The sequence below is a fragment of the Lutjanus erythropterus genome, chromosome 11, assembly GCF_056507025.1.
Source record: "Lutjanus erythropterus isolate fLutEry1 chromosome 11, fLutEry1.hap2, whole genome shotgun sequence".
Taxonomy (NCBI): domain Eukaryota; kingdom Metazoa; phylum Chordata; class Actinopteri; order Lutjaniformes; family Lutjanidae; genus Lutjanus; species Lutjanus erythropterus.
The window spans coordinates 25,911,030-25,929,758 of NC_139327.1; the positions used below are offsets into that span (position 1 = coordinate 25,911,030).

The 18,729-nt window shown below is 36.4% G+C and overlaps 1 protein-coding gene across 1 annotated transcript; it reads left to right on the forward strand.

The window, feature by feature from the left end:
* The first annotated feature begins 1,252 nt into the window (after positions 1 to 1,252).
* Positions 1,253 to 16,899, forward strand: LOC146319236 (uncharacterized). Its single transcript, XM_084730646.1, has 10 exons — positions 1,253 to 1,294; positions 1,444 to 1,505; positions 1,749 to 2,066; positions 4,180 to 4,422; positions 5,300 to 5,453; positions 12,390 to 12,448; positions 12,886 to 13,203; positions 15,452 to 15,775; positions 16,102 to 16,233; positions 16,603 to 16,899. The coding sequence occupies exons 2-10, from the start codon at positions 1,451 to 1,453 to the stop codon at positions 16,698 to 16,700; spliced, it is 1,701 nt and encodes a 566-aa protein (XP_084586772.1). The 5' UTR covers positions 1,253 to 1,294; positions 1,444 to 1,450; the 3' UTR covers positions 16,701 to 16,899.
* Positions 16,900 to 18,729: the final 1,830 nt, after the last annotated feature.

An 18,729-nucleotide genomic window follows, 5' to 3' on the forward strand; every position in this document is an offset into this window, starting at 1 on the left:
TGGCTTTCATTGCTCTGCAGATTTGTGAGCACTTATATGGGCAGTTGCTTTCTGCATGGCTATTAAAAACTAGCTTGTGGCTTGGTACTTTGTTTAACTGAAGATATTTTAATGTCCTCCTTTGGTCTCTCTATTCAAAAACAACTAAAAGACTCACACATGGTTAAATTTTACATTACCTGTGTTGCCTATGAGAAAGTTCAATGATGCAGATGTTTGTGAGTAATGTGTAGTATGTGGTTTTGTTTTTTGTTTGGCTATATAGTATGTTGTTACAACATACTATTACACCATATTGAGTGATAAAACAACAAAGTAAATGTTGAATCGTTTGATGACCACAAGGGATCACATTCCTCTCAGTGTAAAGGTCCTCACAAATGTTAAAGATGTCAGCAGGATAATTTGCATCTCCAAATATGTGATTCACAGAGTTGCTAAGCTGTACTGTAGCATGACAAAGAAATCAGAGGTTGCATTTACACTCAGTAGCCACTTCATTATGTAAATCTGTACAATCTAATGTAAGTCAATACCACTGTGTAAATTCGATTATTTTGTCCTCCCTATTTGAGCAGAGCAGGATATTAGAAACACAACACATCAAAACACCACCAACAACTGTGAGCTCAATGCTAAATTAAAGTCTATTACTGAATTGACATGTTAAGGAAAGTGTTAACAAACCAAGTATGTGACCCATACTGGCCATAAGTGTTAAAAACTTGAAAGAGAAGTGTCATAGCATACATACATACATACATAATACTTGCAGTTTTGGTTGTATTACCAACCCCATAATATCTGCTGTCAAAACAGGCTCATTTAATCTGATTGCAAGGAGAATCCAATATGGTGGCAGACATTAAGAACAACTACACAGAAATAGCCAATCTTCTTGAGGATGGTCTTGTTAACTTATGTAGGTCACATAGAAGAATCAGTAATAAACCAAGACTGTTTAAGAACCATATAAACTTGTAAATTGAAAACAGAAGAAAATACTCACTTTCTTGAATTGCCGTTGTTTCACGTTTTAGAAACCTCAGTTTAGATCAACATTTTTAATCTGTGTACTGCCATATCTAGGATGTTCAATAAGTTCATAACTACCAAAGCAGTGAATTATAGATCTTAGTTCACTGACAAGTTGTGGGTGATGACACAGTAACCGCTTCCTTGATTCTTATTACATACACAGACAACAAGAAGACAAGATGAACATAAACCCGTCAGTGGAAAATTCACAGACACAAAGAAGACATCGCACCATCGTGAAGGCAGTGAGTAACAGGTTTTGTGCAGAGATCTTATAAAAATTGACTTTTTAATTTCAAACTAACAACTAATCTCACATTTAGTAATTTTACAATAAATAAGTACAAATAAAATAGAAATAAAATGTAACATTTAAAATTACATGTGATTTTTGTGTTACAACAGAAAAACAATGATTTCTATCTACATGATCTTCACCGCTCTGGCAGCAACAGCTCTGGCTAAAGGTACATTTTAGTGCAAAAGTTACCACACTTAATTTAGTTAAAAAAATAAGTTAACATTTTTATAAGGCAGAAAAGTTCACAGAGAGAATCTCTGAATTTAAGAATGCAGTACCCAATAAAGTTGATGATTTAATGTTAATTCATTATTTACGTAAAAAGTATGACAGCACAATGTAAAAATATAATATATTAATGATGTTTTTTTTTTGTTTTTTTTTCTGGTGGGGCGGCTGTATGTTTTAGGGTCTGTTGAGTGCAATTTCTCTGAATCTACTGGAGCTCCGTGTTTCGGAGCAGTGGGACAGATGTTGATTTTTCATCTGACCAGTACAGCAAATACAGATATCAGGTTGGAAAAGGATGATAAGGGGCTGATTTTAAACACAGCCAAAGGTAAGACAACTATTAAAGAGGAGTATGTGAAACAGTCTGAACTCTTCCCCAATGGAACATTCAAACTAGGCACCGCGACAAAGAGACACTCTGGAGATTATAACCTGGAAGAATTTGGATATGATGGTGTTCGTTTGAAAAAAGTCACTGTGCATCTAGAAATACAAGGTAAGTATTTAAAAAAATTTAATTCTGGATATGTTTTTATAAAACAAAAATAGCATTAAATATTGATGGTGGATTAAATATATATACTGTGGTTATTAAACAGGGATAAATTAAGAAATTTTACTTTTATTTACATTTTACAAAAAAATAATAATTTATGGGAAACTACAAACAGAATGACATATGAGCAAATGAAACTTGGGCAAGCGTTAATTTTGACCCCAGATCATTAACATCTCTACATCTCAGTTAAATCATAAATACACTCAGTATAAAATAAGTCACATATGTTACTGGACACTGATCAGATTACATAGGATTGGTTTACTAAGAAATAACTCAAGTGTGGAAAGCCAGAAAGAAATAGACACTTTCTTACATTATATTTGGGACTGTCCGCTCCCGCAGCCCTTTCGGAGTCAAGTTTTACGACACGCGACTGACATCGCCAGTGTCTCAAATAATTTCTTTTACAGACAACAGATCACAAGTAGATAACATGTCAAGAGAATAATTTATGATTGCTACAGCTGGGGTCATGATGGCTGCAAGAACAATACTTGGAACTGGTATCAACTAAACCCCAAGAATTGAAAGAATGGGTGAATTACATAACAAAAACTGCCTCATGTATCCATGATTACCAGGATGACTGATAGAAATCATACCAAGGAGCTAATCTGAGGATATTTTTGGAATTATATTACATTGTCTGACAACCCTGAAATATATATTTTGTTTAATGATAACTAGTGCTGTGTCGTCTCTTGAATGAATCTCTCCTGAATCTTAAGTCTAGCCATTTTATTCCTACTTCTATTATTGATGTCATCAATGTAACGTCTCATAAGATATTTTAACCTGTCGCGCACCAACCAAAATCAATTTAAAATAAGTTAATACAGAGGTATGCAACCTGAAGCTCCAGAACCACATGTGGCTCTTTAGCTCCTCTCCAGTGGCTCCCTGTCACTTTGGCAAAAAATGACATGGAAATGAATAACATTATATTTTTAAAATATTTTTCAAGTTTCGTTGTTGTAGGTCTATGAAAAAGTTGAGACAGCTCAAAATTTCAAGCTTACTATGAATTTAACTGAGGAAGAATAGTAAATTTCTCAACTAAAGGTCAGAAGAAAGTTTGTAAAAGTTTGAGTTGGGCACAAAACTCAAAAATCTATTGCAGTATGTTGTACATCAAATTTTATGCATCAAAGATTGTGTCTATGGCTCTGTTTTTTTTCCTCTAAATTGTGATTGTGGCTTGTCTTCTTGAGTCTCCATAAGCTATGGCTGCCAAAAAAAAGTCTTCAGGGAAAAGAGAGCATTTAATAGATGCGGCTCCAAAAAGATTTTTTGTTTGTTTGTTTCCAGTAGATCATTTCACTTAGAGACTATTTTTATTTTACTATTTTTATTTTTAGATTAGGAGTACTGATAGAGAGCTGACCATTATGATGTCACAGTGAAGTTTATTATTTGGGTATAAATTGTCATCATGTCATAATTTGAAGAAATTTCCATCAGGCGTTCCTTAGATATTGTGTTCATGTGAATGGGACAGATATGAGGTCACAGTGACCATAAACTTGGACCACCAAAATCTAATCAGTTCATCCTTGAGTCCACTTGGACATGTGTACTATGTTCAAAGAAATTCCATCAAAGCGTTCTTAAGATAATGCACTCATGAGACGGGGACAGACGGACAACTCGATAACATGATGCCTCCGGGCACAGCTGTCGCCTGCACAGAGACATAAGTTTAGTCATAAATTTCTATACACCGGGGTGTAAAATAACTTTTTTCAAATTGCTAGTGAATGTTAAAATTGTACCTGCCATTAAATAGATTACCTTTTTTATTTGTGTTGGCTGGTAAGTGAAGCAAAACTACCAACCACTTGCATATTTTACCAGCATTTGACTGGTGGCTGGTGGACTTGTGTCCTCTGACACACACATAACTATCTTATTAATGAAAAAGCTGGAACAGTTCCTGAACAGTTTTAACCCCGAAAGTGTTTTTAACAATCACATTGGAATAGATTATGACTAGAATTTTACTTTACATTTTGTATTCTGGACAAATGTTACTCTGTTTGTCTTCTAGCGCCAGTGTCAAAGCCAGTGGTTGCTCAGATGTGTTCGTCACCAGAACAGATGAACATCAGCTGCTCCTCTGAGGGTGATAGAGTCGAGTTCAAGTTGACTCTGGATGATCTTTTACTGATGAAGACCAGTCTTTCAAATGTTACCATCAGCTTACATGGGCAGTTGACAGGAAACTTTATGTGTCATGTTTGGAACAATGTCAGCAGAGATGAAACAGTTATTCACCTGACAAGCTGCAAAGGTAAAATGTTTAAAGGACACCTGTTTTCTTTTCTAAATATCAGCTCTTTGCCACTATTTCACATTGTTTTCACCTGCCAAAAGGCTAGCAAATAATCAAATTTTATCATACACTCAATAGATTATCAATGATTTTTGGGGAGCTTCTCATATTTTTTATTTCATACATTTGTTAAGTAAATTCCACCAGGCATGGCTGCATTGCATTACAGCTGTGCCACATCAGCCGGAGCTGATCGCAGAGATTCTACACAATGCTTGTGAGCCCACCAGCAGTGCCTCGGTCTGTCCCAGATGCAGCTCTCTGCTCCACTCTGTTTCAAATACACGCCAAAACTGTTTTTGATGGATGCCGTGTCAATTAGCAAAGAGCATAACGAACGGCCAGGAAGTCAGACACAGAAAAGACAGGGAGACAGGGAGTTAATTTTTAAAATGAAAGACCCCATGCAGACTCACAATCATAAAAAACAGACGGAAAATAAACTATTTTACCACACAGCCTGCTTATCCATGATAGTAAGACAAAGAGGAAGGGAAGAGGACATAATCAATAAAATCTGAGCAAGTAAACATAATCAGGCGGGCAAAACACTGCACTGCTGAAATGCTTCTGAAACGCTGCTGGTGGGGCTTGCAGCCGTGTGGAGGACAGGTCAGAACCGTGGAGCAGACGTGCCCTGCTTGGTCTCATTAAAAGTACCATCTGGGATCTCAAATTGTCCTTGTCATAATTATGATTTTGCTTTTACTAATTACACATCTGTACACAACTGTACACATAACTGTATGCAGAACACCTGGATGACAAAATAATGAAATTGAAATATCAATGTCACTATCACTATCTAATATGGCATATTATTTGTGTTTTCTAGGTTTTTATTCCTTCCCTGTTATGACTGTGACTGTGTGTGTCATAGCTAGTGTTGTCACAGTCCTTCTCATTGTGGGTCTGTGTCTTGCTATAACAAAACTAAACAAATCAAGACCCGCGACTGTTAATGATGGTAAGTATAAATCGCCTCACATGTCCCATCTGTCTTAATAAAGACCATACTCACAAACAGGTTATTGTAGGTTTAAAGATGTTTGGATAACTTCTTTCCTCATTTTTCATAGCTCTTACAAAGCATTTATTTAATATGCGCATACCATGAAAATTGTTTTGGAAGACTTGTTTGTAAAGGGTTATAAAGAAAACGTTATATCCTCTATCATAGATTACCACTAAAAAACACATTTCACATCTGTTTTTAATTTTTCCAGTTACCTCTGAGGTTGTCTATGCAGATGTTAGAGTGATAAAACACAGGAGGAAAAACAGACCCAACTCCCATCAGAATGCAACTTTCTCCTAAAACAACCGCCAGCTATATTTTGAACCCTCAAGTTAATCTTGGGGAAACCTGAATAACCTTCGAGATATTAAAATTTCATCAATTATCACTGTCTTTGTGGCTTGAAAATAAATTGTGAAAATAATTTCCACCTGCAGACTGGAGCTTTATGAACTGTTACCACAATTAACTTGGGCTTAGTTTTATTTTATCTTAAGTTTTGAGCTACCATTTCAAAATTGTGAAATTGTTGAGTTTTTTTTAAGAATTCATGCATTTGTTCATTTGTTTCCCAAAAATAGCCATGCTTTTATGTGATATTTTTCTTATTTTCTGTTACATGTCTTGTGATTATGTGGCACATAAGTTTTAAAACATAAGTCAATTTGTTTTTTAACTTACAATTTTTCAATAAATGTACAACATATTGTAATTGACTTTCATCTGTTTTTTTTTCATACAACTCATCAAACCAGGGTCAAAGAAAAGAGAATAGAAGTTGATTAGGTTCAAACAAGTTGTCTTTGCACAATAATTCTACTTTAAATTGTGTAACTGAGTGACAGTAACCTGTTCTTGCTGTTAGTGACAGAAGGAAGTACAAGCTGTAGGCAATGCAACATTTTTTTCCTGACATGTAATTGCGTGATGGTCATGAAATAATACACACTTGATCTGCCATTTTTCCCATTTTAGAATGGCTGTTTAGTGTAAATACAGGATTGGTGTATATCACTATTTCCACTTGTTATGTCTCCGACTGTTGTGGGAAAAAAATGTCTTCAATGAAAAACAACAGAGAGAAGGACTTGGCGCAACTTGATGGCTGCTTTAATAGAAGCAGGTAAAACTGTCTGCCCTGGAGCAGGTCCTGGTACATAAAGCACTCTAGTGGCTTCTGAAAGTATCAACAAATAACACATTTTATATATAAATAACAAATAACCCCAACTCAGCACCAGCATCCTACCAATACATGCCTCTCACTGCATTTTTATACATTTCAAACACCACACCACTCCAACTCATGTCAGTTATTCAACTCACAAAGCATTCATTTCAAGAGGGCCATTGTTTTGGAGGAGCAGGGGTATCAACATGGACTCTGCCAAAAACACCCAACTCTGATTGAATTTGAACAATCATGTATTGCTGCTTTTTACATAAACAGAGATTTAAAGTATTTAAAATAACACATAAAATGTGTGATAAATATGATAAGTCATAGATCAAACTGGCTTTCCTGGACTGCATTTCTTCTTCTTAAAGGTACCTGTAGCCACATACTAACACAAACCCTTTTTTCTAATGCAGTACATTTTTTACATTTTAGTCACTTTTAAAAGTGAGGCTAATGGGTAACATCTTGAGGTTGTACACTGCTCTTTCAGGTACTACCAGAGAGCTTGAAGTACACACTGGAAGCAATGCGGGGATCATTTTTTCCACAAGATGGAGCCAAAAGTCCTCATGTGTTACTCAACAATGATCATGAGTTTAAAAAAGAATTTATGGTAACTTCCTCCATTTTAGTAGAGCTGTTTATTTGAGATGTGACAAATGTGTTTTCATATTAGCTGTCACATTACGTTAGCATCCACTCAGCTCCACTCACATTATGAGTCAGGACCAACTGTGACAGTCTATTTGGGCCACATGTGAACTGTGTTCTCAGCATTCAAGCCCCCCTATTATCAACTACAGACTTCATGCAGTGTCAGAAGATAGGATTCAGATTCAAGCACTTCTGAAGCATTTTCAAACTGCACTTTCAAGCTTTTCCAGCACCCTACTGTTGTGGTAAACTACATTTTTATATACCAAATACTTATTTCATCACATTAAGTCTCACATTATTGTACTACATACAACCAAAATTATGTTTCTTTATAGCATTCTACAGAAGGCTGACAAATAGACACAGCATTCTATATAACACTTTCAAACAGCAACCACTTAGCAGCCTCCCACTCACTCTTCCATCAGACAGCAAACATCAAAAAAAGACTGACAGATCACACCATGCAGAACCACACATGCAGAGTTGCAAGCGAGGCTTGAGCAGAGTCATTTTCATTTTCAGGCAAAAGCAATTTGGCACTTTGACTGATTGTATTTATCTACAAAATAAATAATTCTGTTAGACAATGGTTTGTGAGGAAAGAAATGTCATCATAATTTCAAGCAGTTTCAAGCACTTTATCCAAAGTCTAAGCATTTTTCAAACATTGAAAATGTTACATTAAATTTAAGGATTTTCAACACCGACAAGAACCCTGCAAATATCAAAAATTCCATCTTAAAAGTTTAATTTCTGTACTCAATACATTTTCACAGTGTTTGGGTCCACAGGGTGGCAACAAAATTCTAACTCCAGTTTTGCAGATTTATATGTATTCTTATCAATTTTGTCTTTTTATACCAGAGGTGAAATGAGATGCTCCTGTGACAGTTTTGAGCCTGGCCACATGACCTGTTGTTATTGGTGAATGGACCTCTTGGCATACTTGATAATTTGAGAAGAGCATTGAGTATTAAGTCATAACTGAAATTTCTTAAGCTTCTTTTGAATTCACAGAGTTGATTCCCCAGCAAGATCATTCAATCTACCACAGCATGACCACATCTCTCTCTATATATATCTTTCTATCTTAACTTTTTAGTCTTTGCACATTCAACATACAGTACACACCCTGTGGCCAGGACTGGGTCTCTGTGGCAGGAGCAGAGACTGAGGACGGAAAAGTTGTGGTTCACATTTTTTTCCATTCCTGTTTTGATGACCAGCTTAGACACTTGTTGTCAAGTTGTTATTTCCGTTTAGTTTCCTCTAACAAGTGGTGCAAAGTATCAGCATGATGTAGAGTACATGGTTTTACTGTGTGATTACATACTGAGAGGCAGGAAGTGCTTACTTCTTTGTAGTACCCTGTCCTCATCCTCACACAACTTTATAAAAGTGAGTACACCCCTCACATTTCTGCAAATATTTAATTATATCTTTTCATGGGACAACACTGAAGAAATGACACTGATACAATGTAAAGTAGTCGGTGTACAGCTTGTATAACAGTGTAAATTTACTGTCCTCTCAAAATAACTCAACACACAGCCATTAATGTCTAAACCGCTGGCAACAAAAGTGAGTACACCCCTTGGTGAAAATGTCCGAATTGGGCCCAATAAGCCATTTTCCCTCCCCAGTGTCATTTGACTCGTTAGTGTTACAAGGCCTCAGGTGTGAATGGGGAACAGGTGTGTTAAATTTGGTGTTATCACTCTCACACTCTCTCATACTGGTCACTGGAAGTTCAACATGGCACCTCATGGCAAAGAACTCTCTGAGGATCTGAAAAAAAGAATTGTTGATCTACATAAACATGGCCTTAGCTATAAGAATATTGCCAACACCCTGAAACTGAGCTGCAGCACGGTGGCCAAGACCATACAGTGGTTTAAAAGGACAGGTTCCACTCAGAACAGGCCTCACCATGGTTGACTAAAGAAGTTGAGTGCATGTGCTCAGCATCATATCCAGAGGTTGTCTTAATATAAAAAAAAATAGATGCATGAGTGCTGCCAGCATTGCTGCAGAGGTTGAAGGGGTGGGGGGGTCAGCCTGTCAGTGCTCAGACCATACGCCACACACTGCATCATATTGATCTGCATGGCTGTCGTCCCAGAAGGAAGCCTCTTCTAAAGATGATGCACATGAAAGCCCGCAAACAGTTTGCTAAAGACAAGCAGACTAAGGACATGGATTACTGGAACCATGCCCTGTGGTCTGATGAGACCAAGATAAACTTATTTGGTTCAGATGGTGTCAAGCGTGTGTGGCGGCAACCAGGTGAGGAGTACAAAGACAAGTGTGTCTTGCCTACAGTCAAGCATGGTGGTGGGAGTGTTATGGTCTGGGGCTGCATGAGTGCTGCCGGCACTGGGGAGCTACAGTTCATTGAGGGAACCATGAATGCCAACATGTACTGTGACATACTGAAGCAGAGCATGATCCCCTCCCTTCGGAAACTGGGCCGCAGGCCAGTATTCCAACATGTTAACGACCTCAAACACACTTCCAAGACAACCACTGCCTTGCTAAAGAAGCTGAGGGTAAAGGTGATGGACTGGCCAAGCATGTCTCCAGAACTAATCCCTATTGAGCATCTGTGGGGCATCTTCAAACGGAAGGTGGAGGAGCGCAAGGTCTCTAACATCCATCAGCCCCGTGATGTCATCATGGAGGAGTGGAAGAGGATTCCAGTGGCAACCTGTGAAGCTCTGGTGAACTCCATGCCCAAGAGGGTTAAGGCAGTGCTGGAAAATAATGGTGGCCACACAAAATATTGACACTTTGGGCCCAATTTGGACATTTCCACCTAGGGGTGTACTCACTTTTGTTGCCAGCAGTTTAGACATTAATGGCTGTGTGTTGAGTTATTTTGAGGGGACAGTAAATTTACACTGTTATACAAGCTGTACACCGACTACTTTACATTGTATCAAAATGTCATTTCCTCAGTGTTGTCCCATGAAAAGATATAATTAAATATTTGCAGAAATGTATTCTGCTAATGTAATAGTCTGCAGAGTGACAGCCTCTGCTTTGCAGTGACCAACCCACTCAGCCGACCATGAGTGTGCTGAGCTGGGTGACGAGTGAGAGTCAAACTCTTTATGCTGTTTTCGCATGGTGAATTAAGGATCTATTTTGACCAAACCAGAGTTGGTGATTGTTGAAAGAGTGGACAGACTAACAAAGATGGTTTTGGTGAGTTCTACATGTTTTTCTGTCGAATTTGAATTAAGTGTGTTTTCCAAGGAGTTAACGAGCCAATTAAGGTCATCTTAGTTTGGTAAAAGAGAGAAACCTGAATTCAGAAGGCGTACGGTTGTATTTCTCCATTTAAAATGGAAAATAAGTGCAAGAACATGTAATTTCTCAACACTTGGTGAGTTTATTTTGTCTACTGGACATAGTGAACGCACACAGCATGCGTAACAGTGAATTCACTGCTTGTGCGCATCTTCAAGCTGAGACTGGAGAGGACGGGAGGAGGTGGGAGTGGGGATGAAGATATCGCCAATTGTTGATGGATGGGCTGACAACGACTGTTTGGAAAAGTTTAACATATTGCCCAACTCTACTGGTTACACCCTCCATGCCCTCACTGAACAGATGAGCTACCTATGTAATGCTGTCATTGCAGAAAAATTAATTTTTATTGGCTTTTGCTGGGAACTCTGCAGACAGTGCAGTACATAGTCGGTATTGTAGCATTCTGCATCTCTTTTCTGTCTCATAAGCTAATTTAGGTAACTTTGGCTGCGAGCCTTCCGCCATGATGTTTGAAGGAATGTCTGACATCGACACGTTAGCAGGGCCGCTCATCCAATGGAGGCAGCAGCCTGCTGTAACTGGCCACTCCAGGGCTCCGTAGTAACAGAAATGAGAGTTGCCCCGGGCATTCAGGCAACCATTAATGTTGGACTCTGACATATACACAATGGACCTAATGCAATGATCCACAGCAAATCATAGAGAAGAAAGATTCTAATCTCCTATGTAAAAGCAAAAGATTTTTCTGAGCTGCAGTCACTGATAACTTATGACACATACAGGACACATTACACATTAATATAGTATTTTGCACCAACAACAAAGCAGACATACACACAAATCATTTCCCTTTTCAACAATACGATCAACTACAGAACATGTGTGTAGGATTTAACGGCATCTAGCGGTGAGCTTGATGATTGCAAACACTTCCTCCCATTCTTCAAGGGCTTGATGTAAAGTAATGAAAACACAACCATTTTTATTTTGTGGTGATTATACACTAATTAAAACATAATTATGTATTATATTCCATTTTTGCCATATTCTGCCAATAATCCCTGTAACTCTTGCACTGGAACTTTAAAATAATCTTCTGTTCTAATCTCCTAAATAATATACTATAACTGCATTCAGAAAGTCAGTCAGGTAGTATAAATGTATAATCTACATAACTGCTCACATAATGCATGATAATTCAGAAATGTGAATTAAACATGGTAGAGAATACCACTTTATGCTCCAAATACTTAGAAACAATATTCTACATGTTAGTATTTTTCTTAAAATTATAAAGTCAGACTCTTTGTAATTAAAGTCTGTATAAGTAACACAAAAAAGGAAAGCAGCCAAGTGTTTCAGTAGTCCGTTGCTGAGTGCAAATAGTCTCTTCCTCAAATCTCTCCACATACAAAGAGACCAGAAAAAAAACAGCATTGTGTCAGTGCAGATTCTTAGTTCAGTTAATGAGCCACATAGAAGGCAACCTATTGTAAAAGTGGTGAGTGAAATTTGTTTCAATTCAAGACAGTTAGATTAGTTAAAGTATACTAAATAGGTGTTAATTTTTTATTGCTCACTGCATAATTATCACAATTTCTGAGACATGCATTCTGATGACTTATTATGAAAATAATTCACACATGGTAACCAGATTGTCTAAACTTTATTAAAGTGTGTTTTTAACTTAAACTAAAAACCAAGGAACTAAATATCTTTTAATTTGTTGATTGTTTTGCTTACATGTGAAATTTATCATGTTTTTCAGATAATTTGATCGTGTAATAAAAGAAAAATGATTTCCATCTACATGATCATCGCAACTCTGGTTCCAGTGGCTTTGGCAAAAGGTACACTTCATGGTAATTGTGTAGTTAATAGTATTGTGTGTTAACCAATAAACAAAAAACAGTATATTAGGTTATCAAAAGCAGTGCCATTATACGGTTCCCTTAGTAATTTGCTATCATTTTCTTAATTTGCAAACAACTGAAATCCTAATCAAATATCTAATGCCAACTATGCTATTACCTACATGATAAATGTATATCACTGATTGAACACTGGTTGAACATATATTCACAGTTAATCTACGACTCTACATTTTTGCTCATCAACAGTACAGGGAAAATTTTAGAATATATAATCAAAGGATATTTATTAATTTCTATACTTGTAAATGGAAATGGCCGGTTATGTTTTCCTCTTCCCTACTGAAATGAAATGTTATTTTGTGTGTAGGATTGTTTTTTTTGAAAAAAACATTTGATGTTCTTGTTCCTATCAGGGACAATGGAATGCAATTTATCTGGACATACAGCAGCTCAGCAATGTTTTGGAGCACTCGGTGAGGAAGTGACTTTTCATCTGCCTACAGATGTAACAATACTATTTTTGAAAAAGATTAAGAAATCTCAGATTTTATACAAAAAGAAGGAAACAGTGCATATAGATGCGGGCTACATCAATCGCTCTGCATTCTTCACCAATGGAACATTCAAGCTGAATAATGCACAGAAGACAGACTCTGGAGATTATGAGCTTCAAACATTTCGTTCTGATGGTATACAGCTGCTTGAAGTCAACATACACCTGGAAATACAAGGTAGGATATTTTTGCGAGGTAGAAGTTATAATTATAGAAATGCTTCTTTGTTCTAGAAACCAGCCAATAAAAATGTGTTGTAAACATAAACACTGATTAAATAAACTGATATTTAAATTAAGAACTATATAACTATTAAAATGCGATACTTATTGGTTATTAAATTTAATTACAAAATAAAACACATCTATAATATAAATTTTAGAACTTTGATACTTGTAGTTATTTTTAAACAGCAATTTTCTATACGTATGTAAATATAAACACAGATGTCTTATATTTATACAAATGCTGCAAATATATTCAATATTGTACTTAATATAGAAAAAATACAAGATAAGGACGAAATTATTAGCCCCCCTATGAAAATGTCAATTTTTAAAAAGTATTTCCCCCGTGTTAATTTTTAACACAGCTTTTCCAAACATCCTAGTTTTATTTTGGATGCTTACATAATTTTATAATCACAGAAATTTTTTTTTTACAAAAAACAAAAACTACCAGGGTCAAAATTATAAGCCCCCCTGATGCTAATAGTCAATTGTGTATCCTTTTCAATAACTCGATAACTACCTGCGGTTGTTTGTTGTAGTTTTCAACAAGTCTCAGACACGTCTCCTCAGGAGTCTCAGCCCATTCTTCTTTGGCGAATCTCAAGCTCCTCCAGATTTAATGGTCTTCAGTTCACCCCACGGGTTTTCAATGGGATTCAAGTTGGGGCTTTGTGCAGGCCGGTCAATAACGCTCACTTTGGTCTTCTGAAGGTAGTTCTTCACCAGCAACAACGTATGTTTTGGGTTGTTGTCGTGTTGGAAGACAAAGCGACGATCCAAACCCTGTTTTTCTATTGACTTCTATTTTTTTTTCAAAATCTTGACATATCCTTTTTCTTCATGATTCTTTCCACCTTGACGAGATCCCCAGTTCCAGACAGACTGAAGCATCCCCACAGCATAATACTCCCACCACCATGTTTCATGGGGGACGGTGTTCTTTGGGTTATACGCCTCTCCCTTCTTTCTCCAAACACAAGCAACATCTCTATAGTCAAAGAGCTCTAGTTTCGTCTCATCTGACCAACGGACACGCTTCCAATATGTATAATCTTTCTCCATGTTTGTCCTTAGCATACTTCAGTCTGGCTTGAAAGTGTCTCTTCTGCAGAAGTGGAGTTTTTGTTGGTCTGCAACCTCGCTGTCCATTCCTGTGCAGGGCTCTAGTGGTGTCTTGTTCTGAGGTTTTTAGACACATCTCTCACTAGTTTTCTTTCCAAAGTCTTTGAAATCTTTCACTTCCTACCTCTGCCAGGCTTGTTCTGTGTGGCTCTCTTTGAATTTCTTGATGATACTTCTCACGCCAGTTCTTGACACTTGGAAACACTGTGATAACTTTGTATATCCGTCTCCTGCTTTGTGAGCATCAACAATTCTTGTTCTCACGTCTAAACTGATTTCTTTTATTTTTGGCATTATATTGTGTGTAAATTGGAAGATAACCCTCAGATAACTTGATTTTCCAAGCTTTGAGCACTGCAAAGTTAAAGCACATCATTGTACAACAGTGGTTTGTGCTATGCTATGCTTGTTTTTTTTTTTTGTTTTTTTTTTTCAATAATTCTGTTATTGTGTGCAAATTGAAATAATCTATGCTTTGCTATGTTGAAAATTCCTTGCTCTGTTAAAAAAGCACTTGGGAAAATTTTGAAAAAAAACCTTTAAATTTCATTGGGGGCTAATAATTTTGTCCTCAACTGTATATTGCAAATGACAGTATCAACAGTTATAAATATAATTTGTTTTAAGTGAATTCAATCTAAGTATATAATTTGTATTTGCTTTAAAAATTTACAATGTATAGTAAAAGTATTTTTATATATGTGGATGTGTACTCAGTTGCAAGCTTGTAAGATACACCTAACTGAATCTAATGCAGTCTTACATAGCCTGGTTTCAAATCTGTCATTCATGAAGTCATAATGTTAATTTTAAAAAACAAAAAACAAAAACAGGTGTCAATTGTATTGAATTATACTGAAATTTGTTTGGTCTACCCCTAATTGATATACAATACTGTATGTATATTAAATACTACATGCAATATAAATCCATTATTTTTTTTTATATGTATTTGTATCCGTGCAATATACATATATGTTTGTTCACTCTTTAAAAACAGCCATATATTGCTTTTAACATATTTTCACCACTTGTAGAGATCAGGCTAACTAAACTGTATATTTGTCTTTCAGCTCCAGTGTCAAAGCCTGCTGTTTCTCAGATGTGTTTGTCCCCAGAACAAATGAACATCAGCTGCTCCTCAATGGGAGATGGAGTAAAGTTCATTTTGACTCTGGATGGTCTTTTACTGATGCAGACAAGAGATCACAACCAGTCCTTGAGCTGCTCAACACTGGACACACTATCACTGTCTAGGAGTACAGATAACCAACACCGATCCAATATTACAAATATAACTATCAGCATACATGGTCAACTCACAGGAAATTTGATGTGTAATGTTCAAAACAATATCAATAGAGCGGAAACAGTTATTCATCTTACAAGCTGTAAAGGTAGTGTATTTCAAGAAATTATTACATTTTACTTTTGATAATTTATTGATTAAGTTATTTATTCCTCTAGTTAATATTGTATCCTCATGGCTATTGCACCTGTTTTAAATTGGTATCAAAAGTTTAAAAAGCCTGATTTTTCAGCTGTATGGAACAGGCTTTTAGATCTGTGCAGGATGATACATACATACACATACATACGTCTTATAAATAGCAAGTACACATCTAAGCATCTTGAGCTGTGGTTCAGACAGATCTTAGTAGCACTGAGACGATCATGGTTAACTTATCTCTATCTAATTTTGGTTGATGTTTGTATTTTATAGGTTCCATCTCTCACTTCTCTCTTGTGACTGTGGCTGTGACAGCAAGTGTTGCCACTCTACTTCTCCATTTGGCATTGTTTCTTGGTATCAAACACTTCAAAAAGAAGACAAGTCCCATGACTGTTAATGAAGGTAAGAGAAACATGTTCTCGTCCTCTATCTCCCCTGTACCCTTTTCCTGATAATTTTAGCAAAGCGTTGGTTACTGTAGTTCCATAGATATTTAAAAAAAAAAAACCTTTTGTTGCATCTGAGGTAACCCTTGCACTACGTTCAAGTTAGTGCATCATGATAATCAATATGGAAAGACCTAAATAGTGTATCTCCATCAAAATGAAAATTATATCTATTTCAATTATACAATTTGTTGCCTTCCTATGGTAGGACAATTGTCTGGACATGGTCTGCTTTGATAAGTCTCAAAACCACACAACATTAATGCCCTTTAACATTGTAAATGTGGTGGATTATCTGTCATTCATTTCAAGTGTCTGTTTTTTCTTCTTTCAGATCACACTGAGGATGAAATTATCTACTCAGATGTTAAAGTGAAGAATACAAGAAAAAACAGACCCAACTTGCATCAAAATGCAAATTAGTTTCTCCCAAAACATTATCACTCATTCCTAACATTAGCCTAAACCCTTACCATACCCCTGCCTATCTATCTACCCACACCAAAAAACATGGGATCACTGACTTTGTGTCTTCAACAAGTAAAAATGCAAGTTCCAATTGCAGACATAGTAACACCACAGTTTTGGTTCATGTTGTTGTGTACTGTCAGAGGTCATGAAAAAAAAATCCCTGTTGATATCCATAATTTTTACCTGTGTGGTGACTAAATGTAAATGATTTAATTGTTATAATCCTAGGTATTATTATTAAATTTTGTCAAATATATTTGTTGTATATTGGACTATAGACTATAAACAGTACTTCTTATGTCTACTTCATTTCTCTTCTTCCTGTGCACATGCACTTGTTTTTCAAAGATAACAGTGCCTTTCATGTTACCTAAATCCTAAATTTAAGCTTGCCAAGGACCTTTAATGTAACATGGCTGGGAGATTAAAATATATATTGTATTTTAAAACACGAAGTTGTGTGATTGAGATAGTTGGTACTGCACCTACCTAGCACCACAGATATAGAACTTTTTTTTTTTTTAATTAAATATACTTTTTATATGCTCAGAGTTTTTTAATCATTCATGCATTTTGTTTCTCATACTGTATGTTAAGTGCTTTTATTTTTGTGTTTTTTTTTGTTTTTATGATTTGCTTTGTAATTAGATGGCATTATGCATGATCTTTTACATTTTGTTTCTATGTAAACCATCAAAACAAGAACAAAAGGAGAGAAAAAGAAGATTACACTTATTTAAGGTTTTCACAAGTCAAAAGTCTTTTTCTTTACATTGGACCTGATTCCAGTATGTACATCTGAATTATGTATTCTTTAAAGACCTGCATAGCAATTAAAGTGTTGTTGGCTTCTGTGTGGCTGTGGAATAATTACTTGAGAGTTTTGAAGCATTCGACGCGATATAGAGTTGTAGAGGACTGATGTCTTTGTCCCACTCCTCCCATCCCTCCTCCCTCATATTGTTAGATGAGAGAGTAGAGATGAAACTGAATGAAAATCAGCACAGGTTTTCAAACTGGGGTCAGTAGTAACAGTAGTTCTTCACTGAGTTATAGGGGGTCCCAAGCAAAAGGAGGAACAGAGTATTTTAACTTTTATCACACTTTATTGGGAGTTGGAGCAACATAGGAAGACACTGGCTTGGCCATTTTGATTGATTGTAATCATAGTGATCCTACTTAGATTACTGATTGACAATGAAGACATTATCTTTAAACCTAAAAATAAAATACTAATACCTTCTTCAATTCAGGGTCCGTGGTTTAATGTGTATCTATATGGGGGTCCTTGACATGAGAGGGTTAAGGAACCCCTGCTATCCATTATAGGGTTTCTGCAGGTTTCAGCATGTTAAATCTCTTTAATGAACTGCAGAAGCCATGTATGGCTAGTATATGTCAACAATTTTAGTTTCTCCCCTGAATACATATTCAACCTGACAGCAGTTGCTCAGTTGTCGGCCTGCTGGCATCTTTTAATCCTCTGAAGTTAACCTGCACCAGAGCAAGGTGTTCATGCAGCATGGGATACCATGGGGATTCACCCCAGTTACAAGTAAGCCATGTCTCTGATACCAGAAAACCTGGGCCAAGGATATTTTGTTAGACTTAAATCCCACATACACTATAACCCAGTTTCAGTGAGCTGCTGTGGTGGAGTGGGTCATCCATCATGACTACAGTAAGTATCACAGAGGTCATCAAAGTCAAACTGCACACTGTATTCTACATTAAAAAGTATAGTAACAAGAATAAAGCAACAATCTATCGCAAATCCTGGAGAAAATCCAAACAAGTGTATACATGTATGTCAGCATTACATCTCATCAACACCTTGTTGTTGACAGCAGAGTTGGAGCGCGCTCTGCTGGACAAACTACATGATGGCATTATTTCAAAATCACCCCAGGCACATGTTTTTTTGCATTATATGTTCTATAAAAAAAAAAAAAAAAAAAAAAAAAAGAGTTTGCATATCCAG